General features: G+C 33.2%; 1 protein-coding gene across 1 annotated transcript in view; it reads left to right on the forward strand.

Annotated features, from left to right (window-relative positions):
- Positions 1-10898: 10898 nt before the first annotated feature.
- Positions 10899-16476, forward strand: part of LOC138333129 (solute carrier family 23 member 1-like) — a 64031-nt gene continuing 58453 nt past the window's right edge. The window contains exon 1 of the mRNA XM_069281272.1: positions 10899-11066. Within this exon, the coding sequence (XP_069137373.1) occupies positions 11005-11066 (62 nt within the window). The 5' untranslated portion in view covers positions 10899-11004. The remainder of the gene's footprint in view (positions 11067-16476) is intronic.

Consider the following 16476-nt stretch of genomic DNA (forward strand, 5'->3'; position numbering starts at 1 on the left):
TATAAGCATAGTTACGTTCTTTGCGGAAGGTATTGACTGTGACGTTGTTATTTCAAGAGCGAAAATTACAATGTGCGTAATTTTCGCTCAGAAAACATGACGTGTTGCTCAAAGACCAATGGCGTAACAATCAGTACATACGCACAAGGGCGAATAACTCTTTAATATTCAAATACCGAATACTCATCACAACGCAATTCAAGGCTATGATTTATGCCATAAGAAATATATAAAATGCAGTATCATGCAGACCTTTTATCATTTTGCAGTATTTTGCATGTCTTTTATACAGTTCTTCTTGGCATGAAAGAGGGGTATATGAGTGTCAAACAGAATACTTAACTATGTCCATTCATGTTTATTGATTGAATCATGACGAGGCTAATATTCACATTGAAACGTATATTGCACGCCCCCAACTCTCGACCTACCTCCCCCACGTTACGGTAAAACATACAACGAGTGAATAAAATCCTTTGTTCGCTTCTATAGAAATCCGATTCCTATATATTGACAGGAGTACATTAGTACCATGATATTCCACAATGGTTGTCAGTCGATCGTTTAATAAAGCTCGGCTAGTTACGCCAAAGATTTGCATAACGCAGAGCGCACACAAGCGCATAAATGGCCCGAAAGCATTTTTTTATCATCCGGAGTTTGAATAGAATTGTGCTGTGTTTGCCTAGAATCCCGTTTTGTGTTGAAATTATCTACGTGTGAACATGAATGAATGGACAACGAGTCGTGTAAATTTGTTTTTGACATTGATCACGAAACTATGTACTGTTACTATTGACAATACACAACAAACACGGGTGATTAATGGACCGAGACGCTATCTGCACCAAATAACCTTGTTGTCTGGTTTCACTTTGAATAAAGGTTTCAAAAGTCTTATAGTATTGCGAGAAAAAATATTCATAAAATATCAATACAATCACAACCTTCCTAAACGGTTATCTTTATACTGGTTTGATTGTATTCTAAAGTACAATGTGCTTTACAATTTGATACAGTGTTTATTAGAAGTCACAATTAAAGAAAAAAAGTTAATCGATCTTCTTAAAATATATATATATAATGCTATTTCAAAGTAACGTTAGGGTCACACCTTTATAAAATATCATTTAATTCAGAAATCAAAATCAAATATTAAACTAAATACGTAAATTGACGTACGAAATATGTCAGGGTTATGTTTATGTCTATATCATGAAGAATTTTATGATATAAGTGCTACATTATGTATCTTTTGAACATTGGTTAAAATTTTAATTCAGTATCATTTAATTTGATTTCCACAAACTTTCCTTACTTTATTTTGTTCTTGTGACATGATATTTTAAAGCTACATTTTGTACATGTATCTATTCACTCTGTTTCAGTTAATTACTCTATATATAACATATGGTTTACTGTAATTTATCCATTGTATTTTTATAGCTCATCTACCCTTTGAAGTTAATTATCCCGTCTGGTCTTACTAGTACTATGACACTTACGACTCAGACAATAGATAAGCTAATTATCTCACCTGTCCGAGTACCGACCAGTCATAATAGAGTCATATACATGCCAGGTGTCACCCATTGTATCAATTGTACATTTAATTCCATGTCTCATATTTTGTCATCAGTTAGGATCTAGAGCTCGGTCTCTACGGGTCGATTTTCGGACACTCCGGAAATCGCCTTCCGACTCATAGAAAAGTGATTTAATAAATTCGTATTTGAACAATTAATCAACGTCTTTGGATTTTATACCAGGACAAGGAAAATATTACAACTACCGGAAATTCCGTTGTGATATCTACACCATAGTCTTACATTTTCAAAAGTATCAAATCAATTAGATAAAAAAATATGTATTATCGTAATGGACCTATCCGAATACTATTTGATATAATAAAAGCAACTCGTGTATGTATGCAATATAATGTATATCTATATTATGGTTTCTGTTTAAAATAATTATCAATACTGTATAAAACTAAATATTTGTGAGCATTTTGGCTGTTTGGAGCTGTCAGATAATTTTGGGGGTGAAATATTCATGAAAACAATTAGAACAGTCATGTATCAAACAAAGTCCGTCGTTGCTTTTTTATTTTTTTATTTTCATAGCTTCATTGCAACCAGGAAAGCACACGGACATTTCTATACATCAAACATCTCATGTGACAGCGTATTTCGGAAAGCAGAATGAACATCACATATACATTTATCTGTTGAATAATAATTAACATACGATAATAATTAAAATAAGGAAAAAGTGTCATTCAGTTCGTTTCCTTATGAGTTGAAGAATTTTCTTTCTTTCGTACAATATACAATGTACCTTAATCAATAGCTCCAAACCACAGAGATAAGAGTGAGCTGTTCGGATATTAGCATGTGAAATTCTAAATTGTAACCCTTAAGATTAGTGTTGATAGTCGATATGGAACGTTATACATTTTCCTCGGAGAATCTTGTTCATAGTCAATACCTTCTGCATATTTTATTCGTCAGATGTTCTTATTGGTTGTTTCGTATGGATGAAGCCTAATTCAATTGAGAATAACACAATTTGATACACATATCATATCTGAGCATTGACAAAACAGCTTTAGTTTTCAAATAATAAAATAAAATTAATGTTCTGTATTTAAGCATTGATGTCACTATTTTTTAACTTAAAGCTAAAACTGTGCGAAACTGCGTTGCGGATTCTCACAAAAGTTTGAAAACAAAATTTATTTCATAACCCGATGAAGTTAAAAGTAGTTAAATCAATGAACATAGGTAATCATTCAAACTACTTGATGACATAAAATATGTTTAAGCATACGATTTCCATGATTTTCTAATGGATTATTTTTCTAAATCAATAAGCAACATCGACGTCTCTATTGTGACGTCATGATTACATCGGATTTTCGCGCCATTCTCGATTATTTTTCTTCAAAGTATATTAAGAATAATAATCTGCCAAACAGAGAGTTAGATTTAGTATGAATACAAATAAAAATTAATTATAGATTCATGAGTTTGTCTCTAAAAGCTTTATTTGTCATATCAGATTACAGAACATGTCATGCATACCTCGAGTTTACAGATCCAAGATTAGTTTGGTACAAAAGGAAACTAAATCTTCAAACCCTGATCCCTATTATTTAGGGGATGTTTTCGCATTGAAAGTAAATATAGGCCAGTGATATTGTCTTCACAATATCTGTGTCATTATAATTAAAGTAAAATTACACGTACAGCAGCCCATAACATTTTACAGCTCATTTTGTCAGAACACAATTTAATTTCAAATGGTTTAAGACAGCATCACTTGAGAACCTATCTTGTAATTTTGAATAATTATCCCCGTGGCAATTAAAAAACAAACAATAGTATCACTTTCAGTGTTGCCAGGTAGTGTTAACATTAATGCTATAAACTATGATATCGTTATTACGGTCATGCTTCATTGCACCGATCAGGTTACATTAAAATTAAAACCACAAAGACACATGTGAACGTGAAGGTAAGTCTTTCGGTGACAGGTGTGGGCACTGAAGGGTCATATCTAATCTACGGAACCGGCGTTCAAAACACGGGGCCATACCTAGCGTCAAAGGTACGGACTTTCATTCACGACCGATTCCATTGACGAATGTGCTTATATTGCTTTAACTTGGAGCATAATCATATATCATCAAACTTATGGTAAGAATGGAGGTTAACGTAAAAATACAAAGGTAAGTACTCATTATTTGTCAATATTTATTATTATCAACACGTGAGAAATACTGAAATATTTTATTTTCAACACTCAGGTCATCTTATCGCTATGGGAATTTTGTCTATTGTTGTGGATTCCAAGTACATTTGAAGGGGGTCAAAAGGGCATGAATTGTGGACAAGCAAGCAGAAAGAATGCATTCCGATAACAGATTTAAAGGTGTAAGATGTCTATTTATAGAATAGTGTAACCTTGATAGAAAATCCCATATTCAAGACGTGTCGTTCCGGTCTGACGAAACTATTGTTAAGTGACAAACAAACATGTGTTGATGAAAAAGCTACATTTGTATATACACGTGTACAAATGCAGCGTGTGACCCAATTTCTATAACAGGGAAACAGTTAAATTTTATATCCATACATCTATATTCTACACGTAATAATGACACATTATTGTTTGTTTTTGTGTAACATAAGGGATAAGAGCATAAAGGTATACAGCATAAGAAACACTTAGAATTCGGAATCATCAATGTAAAGATTCCAGAATGGACCATACCCCGACGTTATCGTGACGTTGCGTATTGATTAGGGAAATTAATCCATTTCCAAATTATTGGAATCGTGGTTTAAACGTATTTCATTGTATCATGTAGTGTGAAATATTAATTATACACATTAATGTCACAGTTTTTCTATCTTCATTGCATATATGGAAACTGGATCGAGTAAACGTGGTCAATAGCCTTTCTGACCTCTGACAATCGTGTGAATTTACCTTGATTGACCAGAAAGGGTATAGTAAGGTCAGCGGATTATAAGAAGAGTACTCTTAACTTTACAAATAGGTTTAGATTAGAATGTATGGGTCGCGAGGCAACCAACACATAGAAAAGTAGCTTGAGAAGCAAAGGTTGAGACGTTTCGAGAAATAGCAAAGGCCAAAACAATAGTTACAATGGATGAGACGTATACGCGGACCGGATTTTAAATTTTAGTCATGGCGCTATATCATATTCTAACGTTTCTTTGAATAACATTAAAAGACAGAACAGAAAACAGATTAACTTATATGGTTATTTAATCATACTCAAAGTTTTAAAACCCCCTTGATTTTATGATGTAGGTCTAGCTGACATTGAACTTGGTAAAGAACTCTGATTATTATATACACAGATAGTAAGATAATAAGCTTACTTTCAATGGCCAAATATACCGTTTATTGCTTTTGAATCTTAGGTAAATTTTACACAAACAAAATCTGGTGATATATACCTTTATTGGTTTTAAATATTTGGTATTTTTTTTAATCTTAAAAAGTAATAACCACAATTGTGAGGATAATTACTGTTCTAATAATTTGGTTTGTTTAGTTTTACGTCCTATTAACAGCCAGGGTCATGTAAGGACGTGCCAGGTTTGTTGGTGGAGGAAAGCCGGAGTACCCGGAGAAAAACCACCGGCCAGCGGTCAGTACCTGGCAACTGCCCCACATAGGATTCGGACCCGCATCCCAGAACTTGTGGTAATATGTCGGGACATCTTAACCACTTGGCCACCGCGGCCCTAAAATAATAATGGAGAAACATTGACTGGCGCCATTTATAATGTAAACAGCTGTATATTATCGAATTACGTAAAATGACAACATATCAATGATATGTAAATGGTTATAGTGCTAGGACTACAAAATCCAAAATTGATTTCCGTTGTCTGTATATTCTATTAAAATATTTTAAAGGGACATTCTAAAAATAAAATGAGAACAAGATAATACCAGTTAAAAAGTATGTCAGTGAAATATTCCACTACCAAATAGTTTATATATTATATATCTGATCGAAGTATCATTAATTACTGCAAAAACAGCATGTACTGACGAAGTGTGATCTATTTTATATTCATAACACAAACTTCGTCAGTTATTGTTGGTATTGCAGTCAATTTTGTGATATTTCGTTCAGATTAATACATTCAATTTAAATACGTTAGTTTTACAATGTATTTCAACTCCCAACATTGTTAAACGAAAGGATATTTACAAAAAATGTACATTAAAATGTATTTATTTTTCTTGTATTTTGTATTTTGTTTAATTCAAATTTTGTTATTTTAGTGTGGACATAGAGTATGAAATTATGTTTTTTAAGAAAATGACCAAAGGAACCTTAGTCTTTTTCATTAACTCATTACCATATATTGGTGGGGTTTTTTACCAAACAAGATGGAATACATCATGAGTATAGACCGAATTAAGCCTGGGTTTTCTTTGTACCCGCTAATGTCCAGACCAATGATGACAACAAAAAGTTTTACCAATGTGGTTGAGTTATTCAGTTTACAAACGTTTGAAATTATCATGGCCGACTTCTAGTTTCATAGAAAACACATTCTATTTCCAAATATAATATGAAGACTATCTGTGAGATAGTTAAGCTTTAAATGCTCTTCCTCTATCACCTACGTACAATTCTGATTTTTTTCTGTTTATCTTGGTATGTATAAAAGAAACACCGAAAACTGTAGATTAGTTTAGAAAATGGACAATTCGAGGTCCGTGGGTTGTGCATTGTTCATTATCATGAATAATCTACAGTTTGTGGTGTTTCTCTTACCTAAAACATGACTAACTAACTGTCTAAATAAAGCACTGGCGACAACAAACAATGACACCATAGCCATGTTTTAAGTTTAAATAGTACACCGTAGTCGTTACTATCTCAATGATTGTGGTGGACAGATGTTTGCATTTGTAGTATTGTCATTAACATACTATCTGCTCATGTTTTGTCGTGCACTTGTTGAAGTTTTCTATGATGGAAATGACTCCTGTAAAAGATTATTGAACGAGACATAGAAGGATATATGAAACTCGATCCGGGAGACAAGGTCAATAGCCTCTTAAATCTGAACTGGAACGATCGAATTAACGACTTGTTGATATATTTTTAATTAGCCTTCACCTAGATGTCTATTTTGGATGTCTCCAAACATGCCACTTTGTAAATAGGTGAAATATTTGAGAAGACAACAAAATGGTTCATCCAGGACAATTAATTATAAAAGGAGTTTAAAAACGTAACAAATATGTTTTCATAATGGCGCCCAAAAATGGTAACTTTAGAATCAAAGCTTGGTACTTTATTCGAAGCGATGCAAAGAAAAAAAGAAAACAATAAGAACAACGAATGACACATAAAGGTGAAATAGTCTTTGAATTTTAATTATTGCAATATATCATATCTTAAATTATAATGTTAATATAAAATAATGAATGACGTAATGCAAAAATTCAAGATTCGTTATGGAAATCAATGGTGTTACCTTTCGTAAAGTTATATCATTATACACTGAATAGCTATTTTATCTAGTGCAGTACATCTGATTTTCTATGCAAGGCCTTTCCATTAATACCAATATTATGACCAATATAATTTACTTAGATAAAAATGATCAACACAAGGAATTGACAGATTTAGCTTGAGAAATACTGGTTGAAAGTATTGCGGTTGGTATTGGGAAATTATCAGGAAATTTTGTTTGATGTAGATTTGGGAATATTTCATGATGTGTGTTCAAGGTGACATCTTCATTTTTTCATCCTTATAGATTATCCGTATACTGCAAACCAACTTATTTTCGCGGTCACGTAATTTCACATCTTCATGCCGAACGCATTTTTTTCACAATAATTAAATTTCGCAATTTAGACCTATGAAGATCAACTTCTTCTGTTCCCTCTGTAATGTTTTATTTTTGTCTTCATAATGAAGATAACTCATATATGATCTTACTGGATGAGATTTGGGAAAAAAACTGCTTCAAGGTGTCAAAGTCAATAGGTTTTTAATTTCTATTTCGGTCATCGGAACACGGTCTCAATATGCTTAATAAATAAAATATGAAAAGAGAACCTAAGTACTTATAGGTCAACGATATTTAGAGTACACCAAAATCAACAAACTTGTTTTGACCCTAGGTACATGTATATGTCAAATGAGTACATGTATCTGTCGATTTTAGCCCCAAAAGTATGATTGAAATAAGAGAAACGCATCCAATATGCTCGTGGAATATACAACAAGGAGGGAAAGAGTATCGTAATTTGTTTACTAGCCTGGCTGTTTAAACTGTATTGGCGGTGCGTTACTATGTCTACAGTTGACCCATTATGAATGCATGCAATTCAAAACTTTCCTACAATTGGCCGACCGGTAGTAACTTGTTAACTGGCATGGATAGAATGTTTAAATTTCAATTGTAGTGCTTTACTATACATTTGACCCATTATTCAATTAATGCAATGCAAAGACTTTCCTACAAATAATAAACTCAAGTGTCAGTTTCCATTTGCATTGATAATATCTTCACAAGTAGAGATAATACCCTTGATACCAGTTACAAGTTTCGCTGACATTGAATCGGGTGTGAAATTCTATATCGGTTTACTGGAATGCTCGTAAAAAAACATTAGTTGAGAGTGAGAAAATAGACTCTTGGTCTAAAACGCGTTTCATGAAAAAGTCTTTAAAATTACGGTGGGTTTTTTATCGAAACAATTATTTACATGTTTGGACAACATTTTTGCAATATAGTTAAGTATGAACTGCAGTGGATGATGTTGAACATTATAGTTTCGATATTCTTATAAGAAAGTATATAACTTACATGCAGGTATTTGTGTATATGAACTATGATAGCATTAAACCAAAAGGTTAAAAGAGATATATAATTTGTCTGAATATAATGTATGCTTCGGGACTATAGCAGAGAAACAGGTTTTAAACATCGTAAGGAGATCTAAAGCATACATGTATTTTATCTTTTATGGTTTCATCAGACATTTGCTAGTGTAGAATGCCATAACTTAGGATTTGAAAAAAATAAGAGAAACAAATGACAGATTCAGAGCATAATTATCATCTGTCACACACAGGTCAACCTTAACGAATACACCTGTATCAATTTTGGATATTTAGTTTAAAAACGAATACGCCTTACTATTTAATATTTAGATCCGACATCATTCTCTTAATGTTTGGTTTCGATTTCAAATCGTCATAAATGTCAAGATTTCCTTTTCATAAATCATAAGTCGGTCATGACAATAAAAATGTGTTGATGAAGAGAATTTGATAATAAAAAATATATATTTTTATCTGTAGGATTTCTTTGTCCGTGTGTCGTAATGACTCTTTTTATAATTAATTACATTTTTTCCAACAATACCATGTATAAGTCGCTAACCATAGCAGTGTAAAAGCAATTGAAGTAATTAAGCTGTTCTTACCTGTGGTATTCCGCGTGTCAGTTTTGCATTTTATTAAACTGTCACTATATACATGTAAAAACAAACAAAAAAACACATTCTGCGTATCCGTTAAAATAAGTTAATGTTTCAATTTACGTTATAAAAATGTATCATTTTAAAATAATCGCATTCAATAACAAAGAAATTGACGAATAAACGCCATCAAACATATTTTAGGGTTATCGGATGATGAAGTGGTTAAGTCCTAGCCGGCCGAAGTTCGATCCACGGAAGGGACGTGGAAAAGTTAGGGGTCACCTGCCCGATCACGTGGGTTTTTTCCGGGCACTCCGGAATTCCTCACTTCTATGATCCCTCGCGCGCTTACATCCGGGCCATCGAGAGTAATTTGCATAAGTTGTATAACATGTTTCGTAATCGATGTAAAATAGATAAAATTTATATATAAAACATATTGTTTTTTGGAAAGACTTTAAAAATTGGCATTAGTATATAAACTATAATACTGCTGTGTTACATGAAATTAGTGTGTAATTTTTAATTGATTTCACGGATAAAAATATTCGCGGACAGCTGATGGATAAATAGTGAAAATATCATTTATAACATATATCGCTATTATTTTATTATCGTGATTCTACAGCAACCAAGAAAAATACATAGCTTCTACACAATATTTCAGGTTACAAAGTAACCCGAAATTTGAGCTTTTTAGGACTTTTGTATTTATTGTATTGATTCGCTTATTAATTACTTAACTATTATTCATTATCATAATGTCTGGGTGGTTTTTTAAGTTAACAGTATCTGCAAAGGTATTGTCTTTATACATTTTATAATTATACCTAATCTATGTGTATAGTTACTCTGTTAGGTAAACCTGTATCTACGTCATGCATGAAGTATTGTTTTGGACACGTCAGTGTCGGAGTGCACTGAGTTCATCATATTTCTAAGAATAAATCGGTCATTTATTTCCTTAAAGTTGTTTGGGTTGCGGAAATACGTTTTTATTATATATTGTTTTAATTAACGTAATTTCCAATGACGCAAATAATGCCTTAAGTTTAATAGGTAAACATTTAACATGATTTTCCCTATTACGATTCTTTAATCACCTGTTGGATAATACAATGTATTTATGATTATTATGTTAGGAAAGTAGAAAACAACAGTTTTGTACCGTTAATATTTTTATGAAAAGAAATGTGATAAACATCAACAAAATATAAAAAAAATAAAATCTTCATGCATTTTACTGATTTTGAGCTGTTGATTGCTTTCATATGTAGTAATTAGTAACTCAGTTCTAATAATTATTGCATTTCGCCCTTTTTAATGCAGTATTTAGTATCTCAGCATGAAAAACATGCATGTCCCGGTTCAGGGCCGTCCTTAAATGACTTCAGCTATTACAAGGAAGATAAGCTCAATCAATCAACATTTACAATGGTGACCGAGCAGTCAATGGGTAAAGATTTCAAATCATACGATATGAATGGTTTTAATATCACTTAGCAGTAGCATGTACGAAAATATTTAATCTCTGAATATCAACCTCCTTGGTTTGTTTGAAACACACTTCATCTCAAACGTGAAAACATACGTATTTACAATTCATGGACCTACCTGAGAGACGCCGTCATATCATCCACAGACATAATGAGCATCCCTTCAAGAAAAAGTCAAATATTTATCATCTTAACTATATTTATTTTGGATCATATACATAGGTTTTATCAACATACTATTTAAATACTTTCTTTGCAGTATTTTTACATAAGATAAACATTAAATCTAACAAGGTCGTAAAAATTAACATAGGTGATGTACCTTGATCTATATTGACTGTGTTTACATTAACGGTTCGTCTTGTATAAAGTATAAAGGTTTGACGGTGTGACGTTGGCTCGGGTTAGAGCGACATCAGTTTTGGGAGCTAGCACACCTGATGTCAGTTGCTGACAGGTGTATATAGCTAAGAACTAACACAGACAGACACACAATACAGACATGAAGCCAGCTAAACACGAAATCTACGTGGTGAATGATGCTTATCACACGGCCGATTCACGGTAAGTGTTTATAACTAGGAGACATGGCGTCTTTCAGGGACATTGTACGACATGAAAGTGAATTAGAAGGGCAATGCAAATTATGTAAGACTTGTGTAGAGCCGTGTTACGCGAAAGCACGTCTTTTTGTAACATTACACACACGATAGAGTATCAAGTATCTAAAAGTTATTTATATGTGTTAAAGAGCATTGTCTCTTAAGGAACAAAGACATTCATTGAGGAAGGCATATGTTTCTTATTGGCCATATCGCATGTGCTTACAGTGCAAATTTTACCAATGAATATTGTCACCATAAATTTCATCATTACACTATATCATTTGGAACTGTATTTGTTTGCTGCAACTTTCAATTCGATTGATGGATACCATGTGTTCTTGGGTGTGAATTTGCAGCTTATGATGCTTTCTCATTACAGTTCCCATTCAACTGGCTTTTGAATATAATTAGGAGGTATAAAAACAAAACAAAACAAAAAACACAGAAACAAAACATCTAAACCGCCATTATGCATGATTATTGATCTTGACCTTTACATGCAAATAATGGGTTATTCAATCTGAACGGTTCTAGTTTTATAAGATAAAATCCCATGATCTGATCCGTCAAAGATAGCTGCTGATCCACTTACAGAATTAATTTAACACTGGTATTAACGGTCTACTAGATGTTCCTTATTCATAGTTGACCATGTGATGTCATGGATTTGATATCATATTGTCGTTTGCTGAATGCATTTGTAACCGATAGTGTAGTCATGCAAAGATGTGACACTCTTTGATGTCTCATTAGCCGCTGATGAACACATATTTAATCAATTAAGTTTTAGGATACATGTATTTGCATTTAACTGGACGTAGTTATGAGGCAAAGGTTATGTAGACTGCATGGAAACTGTTTTATAACATAACTGGTCCGTCCTGACATGTCATACGACCATGTCATAAATATCGTAATCCACATGTGTAATAACACTTTTATGACGTCACATATAGATTTGACTTCAAAATATCTGTGTGACGTAGCATGATTGTTTCAGTAGACGGAAACGTCACATCTGAAAATTAAAATTTTGCTTATATTTCTATTAATAAAAGTTATGTGATAAATAGAATCTTACACTTGTGACTATGTGATATGAAATTTATCAAACTCGTTAAATAATTTAATATGCAACTCCCATAAAGGATCGTGGCGTATCAAATTTTTGAACTCGTTTGATAAACTCCATACCACAAAGTCACTCATGTAAGATCCTCTATTTATGCCGAATGTTACCGGATCCTTGTTCCTCCTGTAGGTTTTGAATACATTTATATATAGGAAGTTAAAATAATTAAACACTTTTAACGTTATTAGCTAAACAATGGAATTATAGTCTGTATCGTTAAAATCACGTCTTATATAGATAATGATTATTTAGATATACATATATGCGAAAGTTAAGTATATATATAAGATTTATATATCGCAGTGATCAGTGAAATTATTATGAAAACATCAGATCATTTATGTTAATTTCAAATTTCCTTTCATTGTCATGTATTTCGTGACGTTTTGTACGTTATCCCATTAAATGTCTACAACCATAAAATCAATCGTTATTTCTGAGCACGTAGCCAATTATGTATTTGAACTACATATCAATTATAGACCTTTGTTGAGGTCCATATGGTTTTATATTACCCGAGTAGAATAAATAATGACCGAGGGCGTAGCCCGAGGTCATTATTTGAAATTCTACAAGGGCAATATAACACCATATGAACCGAAACAAAGGTTCTTAATTCACAGTTTATATTTGATATGATTATTATTTTAAATGTTTGCTTTGTGCTAAACAATATTGAAATGCGTGGAGTATGGCTCGACTTCACCTTTCGGAAGAACCCGACGTCAGGCTATTGTGACGTCATAATCGCAATATTGACTTGGGATAGATGTCACAATAGGAATTATCGACTAGGATTCGACGTCACAATAGGGATTATTGACTCGGTGTTTCTAAAAATCGAAACATCGAGTCAATATGCTTTCTAAAAACGGAAACATCGAGTCGATATGCTAAATATCTCCCTCCACGTGACAGTGTATCAGCCAATGAGAGTGGCGGAAAATCGAAGCATATCAAATATATGTTTATATGTACATGTTCCCTATTTATCATATTATAAAGGCTACATTATATTAAAATATTATTGGATGCTGGTCACTAAATCTTATCTTTAACGGCATCAACCAAAAACAGAGACATGATGTCTTGTCATTTTGTATGCAAGTAGTACAAGTATTTGACAAAATGAAGAAAATATCACTGATTGTAAAGCAGTATGTAGCTACGCCACATGCTCGCACATGCACGTGTACCTATTAAATATTGGAGAATATAATAAAGTAGACACAATGCAAATTGCAAATTAACTTGATGTTTAATTGACAACTGGAGAACCGTCAATTGCGACATTGTAGCATAAAATATCTATATCGTTATGTTACTGTTCATTATTATGGTTCCATCTTGAAAATAGATATGATAGTTCTTTAACACGGTTGATATATCTGTAGATTAATTCGTGGAGCGTAGCGTTCTCGTTCCGGTTATGGCCGAGATTTGAAAGTGTATTTGTAGAGCTGAAGAGATGAACATCCTTGAGGCGAATTCATGTCCTGTTTGTAAGAGTGAGATAAATGTCCTTTTTATGATGTATCCTGGTTGTGAGCTGTGATAGTAAAATATTATTCCCTTTTTAAATACACTTCCGTTTTTTAACAAAACGAAAACTGTTAATATGAGAATGCAATTAACAATATGAGATAACTATCACGCATTATGCACATACCGGTATTAGACAATAACTCACTTGTATAAATAATGATAATTTTGTTAACTTAAAAAATGTATGTTGCGATATCAACTCGTTGCTTCTGCTAAATATGATGTGACGTAAGTTTGTGTTTAAAATCTAAATAATTAGATATATGGTGGGAGAACCCTACTGTGAAAATACTGCAAAATATATAATTATATAGTTAATTCAATTAATATGGTTGATTTTCAGGGACCTTTTTTAATAATCAAGAGGCCGCATGTACCTAAACGGTCATCTGATCGTTTGTATATACTTAGGACTATAATGTATTTAAGACATGAAAGGAACTAAAGAAATAGATACGGTAAAGAAGTGGTGTCAACTCTGCAAGATCGATTTCCTTTGTGAATTTCATGGGTGTTCTGCATATACCTACGTTTTGCGTGGTCTGCCCAAGAAAATATAAACATTCTTGAATAGAAGTAGCAAGATTTATTTCCAATTGAATTTGATTAAATTCACTTACTTAGTATCGTGCTGGTTCAAGTCTTATTTATGAGAAAATGTTTCTTTTGTCGTGATGTGAAACCTTACATTGTTCCGTTTTATTTGCTGCATTACGCATGTAAAGCACTTTTGATAGTTCAAACTCACGTCTTAAATAGTGAGAGAGACCGAAGGTGTAATGTCCGTCGCAGATAGTTACAGACAGTGTTTATAGACCATTTAGGCAATGATTTCAAGCACCCTGGGTCATACGTAAACAGTATACTGGAAAATTGCAGGTGGAAAACGAAAATTCAAATTCTTTTAGTTCTCTTATTTCTCTCGGATACACTGTATGTACAACAAAGAACCTGCACTTGGAAAATTCAAATTCTTTTTACGTCTCTCGGATACACAGATTTGTATAACAATGGGACCAAGGTGCCGTGTGTCTCGATATATTACTGTCCCACACGTCTTCGCGTTCTGGGTCGTGAGTTCTAGTTATTATGGGGCAGTTGCCAGGTATTAACCAACCGTAAGTCGGTGGTTTTGTTACGGATACTTCAGCTTTCGTCCAGCGCTTAAAGCTGACAGTCCTTCAATGACTTTGTCGGTTGATAGGACGTTAAAACAATCACACTAAATACATACTGTACAACAAGAGAGCATGCATATATCAACCTTTAAAGGCCCACTACCTTTCCGGAGCAAAATTTAAAGGTTTCTTAAAAACATTAATAACAAAAGAAAATATATATCGATGGCTTAAGATGAGGTTATAACACCAAACATATGTAAGATTTCCTGTCTAATGTACGATAACAGTGGAGATTCATTTCGCTGTTTTGCCGTCTGGCGCAGTGATAGTCAACTACCGCGCGGCATTTAGCACGACGGCGGGAAACATAAAACGACCCGCGTTATGAAAATTAACAATTTATTTATTCTAATTAAACAGTTCTGAAGGTGATGATAAGTGTGCTAGTAAACGCATAGTTAATAACTTCTGCGACTCTACAAAATTATTGATCTCGTTTTACATTCCTATTTCAAAAATTAAAAGCCGTTTCGGAAAGGTAGTGGCCCTTTAAGACATGACAGGTAAAATAGTACAATGGCATGTACAACACAGTACAAAATTTAAGGCTTTGTGCAGCAAATTGTTTATTTTCAAAATATCGTTTTACAACAGAGACCGGAAACTTAAGATAATCATTGACTTAAAAAATATAAGAATAATCAACATCACCACCAACAGCAACAGCATCATCATCATCATCGTCATCATCGTCTTCATTCTATCATGATTATATCATCATTACCATCAGTTGTCAACAGTTATGGTTACTAAACTCTTTCCATATTCCAATTAGAGTTATTCCATGTTATAGTCTCCAATTTTGATTTCCACGTCTCCAGTACAGAATGGTCTGTATTCTATACCAATGGACATCATATACGTAGGATTAACTCGAACGAAATTCATATGATACACTACTTCGGACAGGGCAAGCCTGCTGGATCCAGGTAAAAATAATATAGGTAGCAGTATACATGTCGTAGCCATATAAGGGCAAAGATGTTGCCTTATTTGGAAATTACGATGAGATTACGATGATTTAATACGATGAGATCATCTGTTATAAGTTTAGGATGTCAGATTCTTTGTTGGGATGAATGAGGGTCGTTTCAGATGCATATTGTGTGGCTATGACAGCAAGTAGTTTGTTTATCATAAAAATACAATCTTGGCTTGTATTTTGCGTCAATTCAAATTAATGACTTATATTCATCGTCATTGGTGTTTGATATGGGCTTTCCTCTGTTTATTTTGCACCTTATACTGCATATGGGCGAGCAGGCTAGGTAATAAACAACTTAGGTTTGGCAAAAATTGTAACAAAGGTTTATCAACTGAATTATGTTCAGGGAAGGTATACTTCGCCAAAAAAAAGTCTACTCGAATCCCGCCAGGGCAACACCTCGTTTTCTATCAAAATCTAAGATGGCCGCCACTACATGGCTTCAAATACGGTAATGGCCATAATTTGAAAAGTATCAAACCTAGAGATACAATTGAGGTGTCTATTTCAATTGATTTTGGGATGC

The sequence above is a fragment of the Argopecten irradians genome, chromosome 10, assembly GCF_041381155.1.
Source record: "Argopecten irradians isolate NY chromosome 10, Ai_NY, whole genome shotgun sequence".
Lineage (NCBI taxonomy): Eukaryota > Metazoa > Mollusca > Bivalvia > Pectinida > Pectinidae > Argopecten > Argopecten irradians.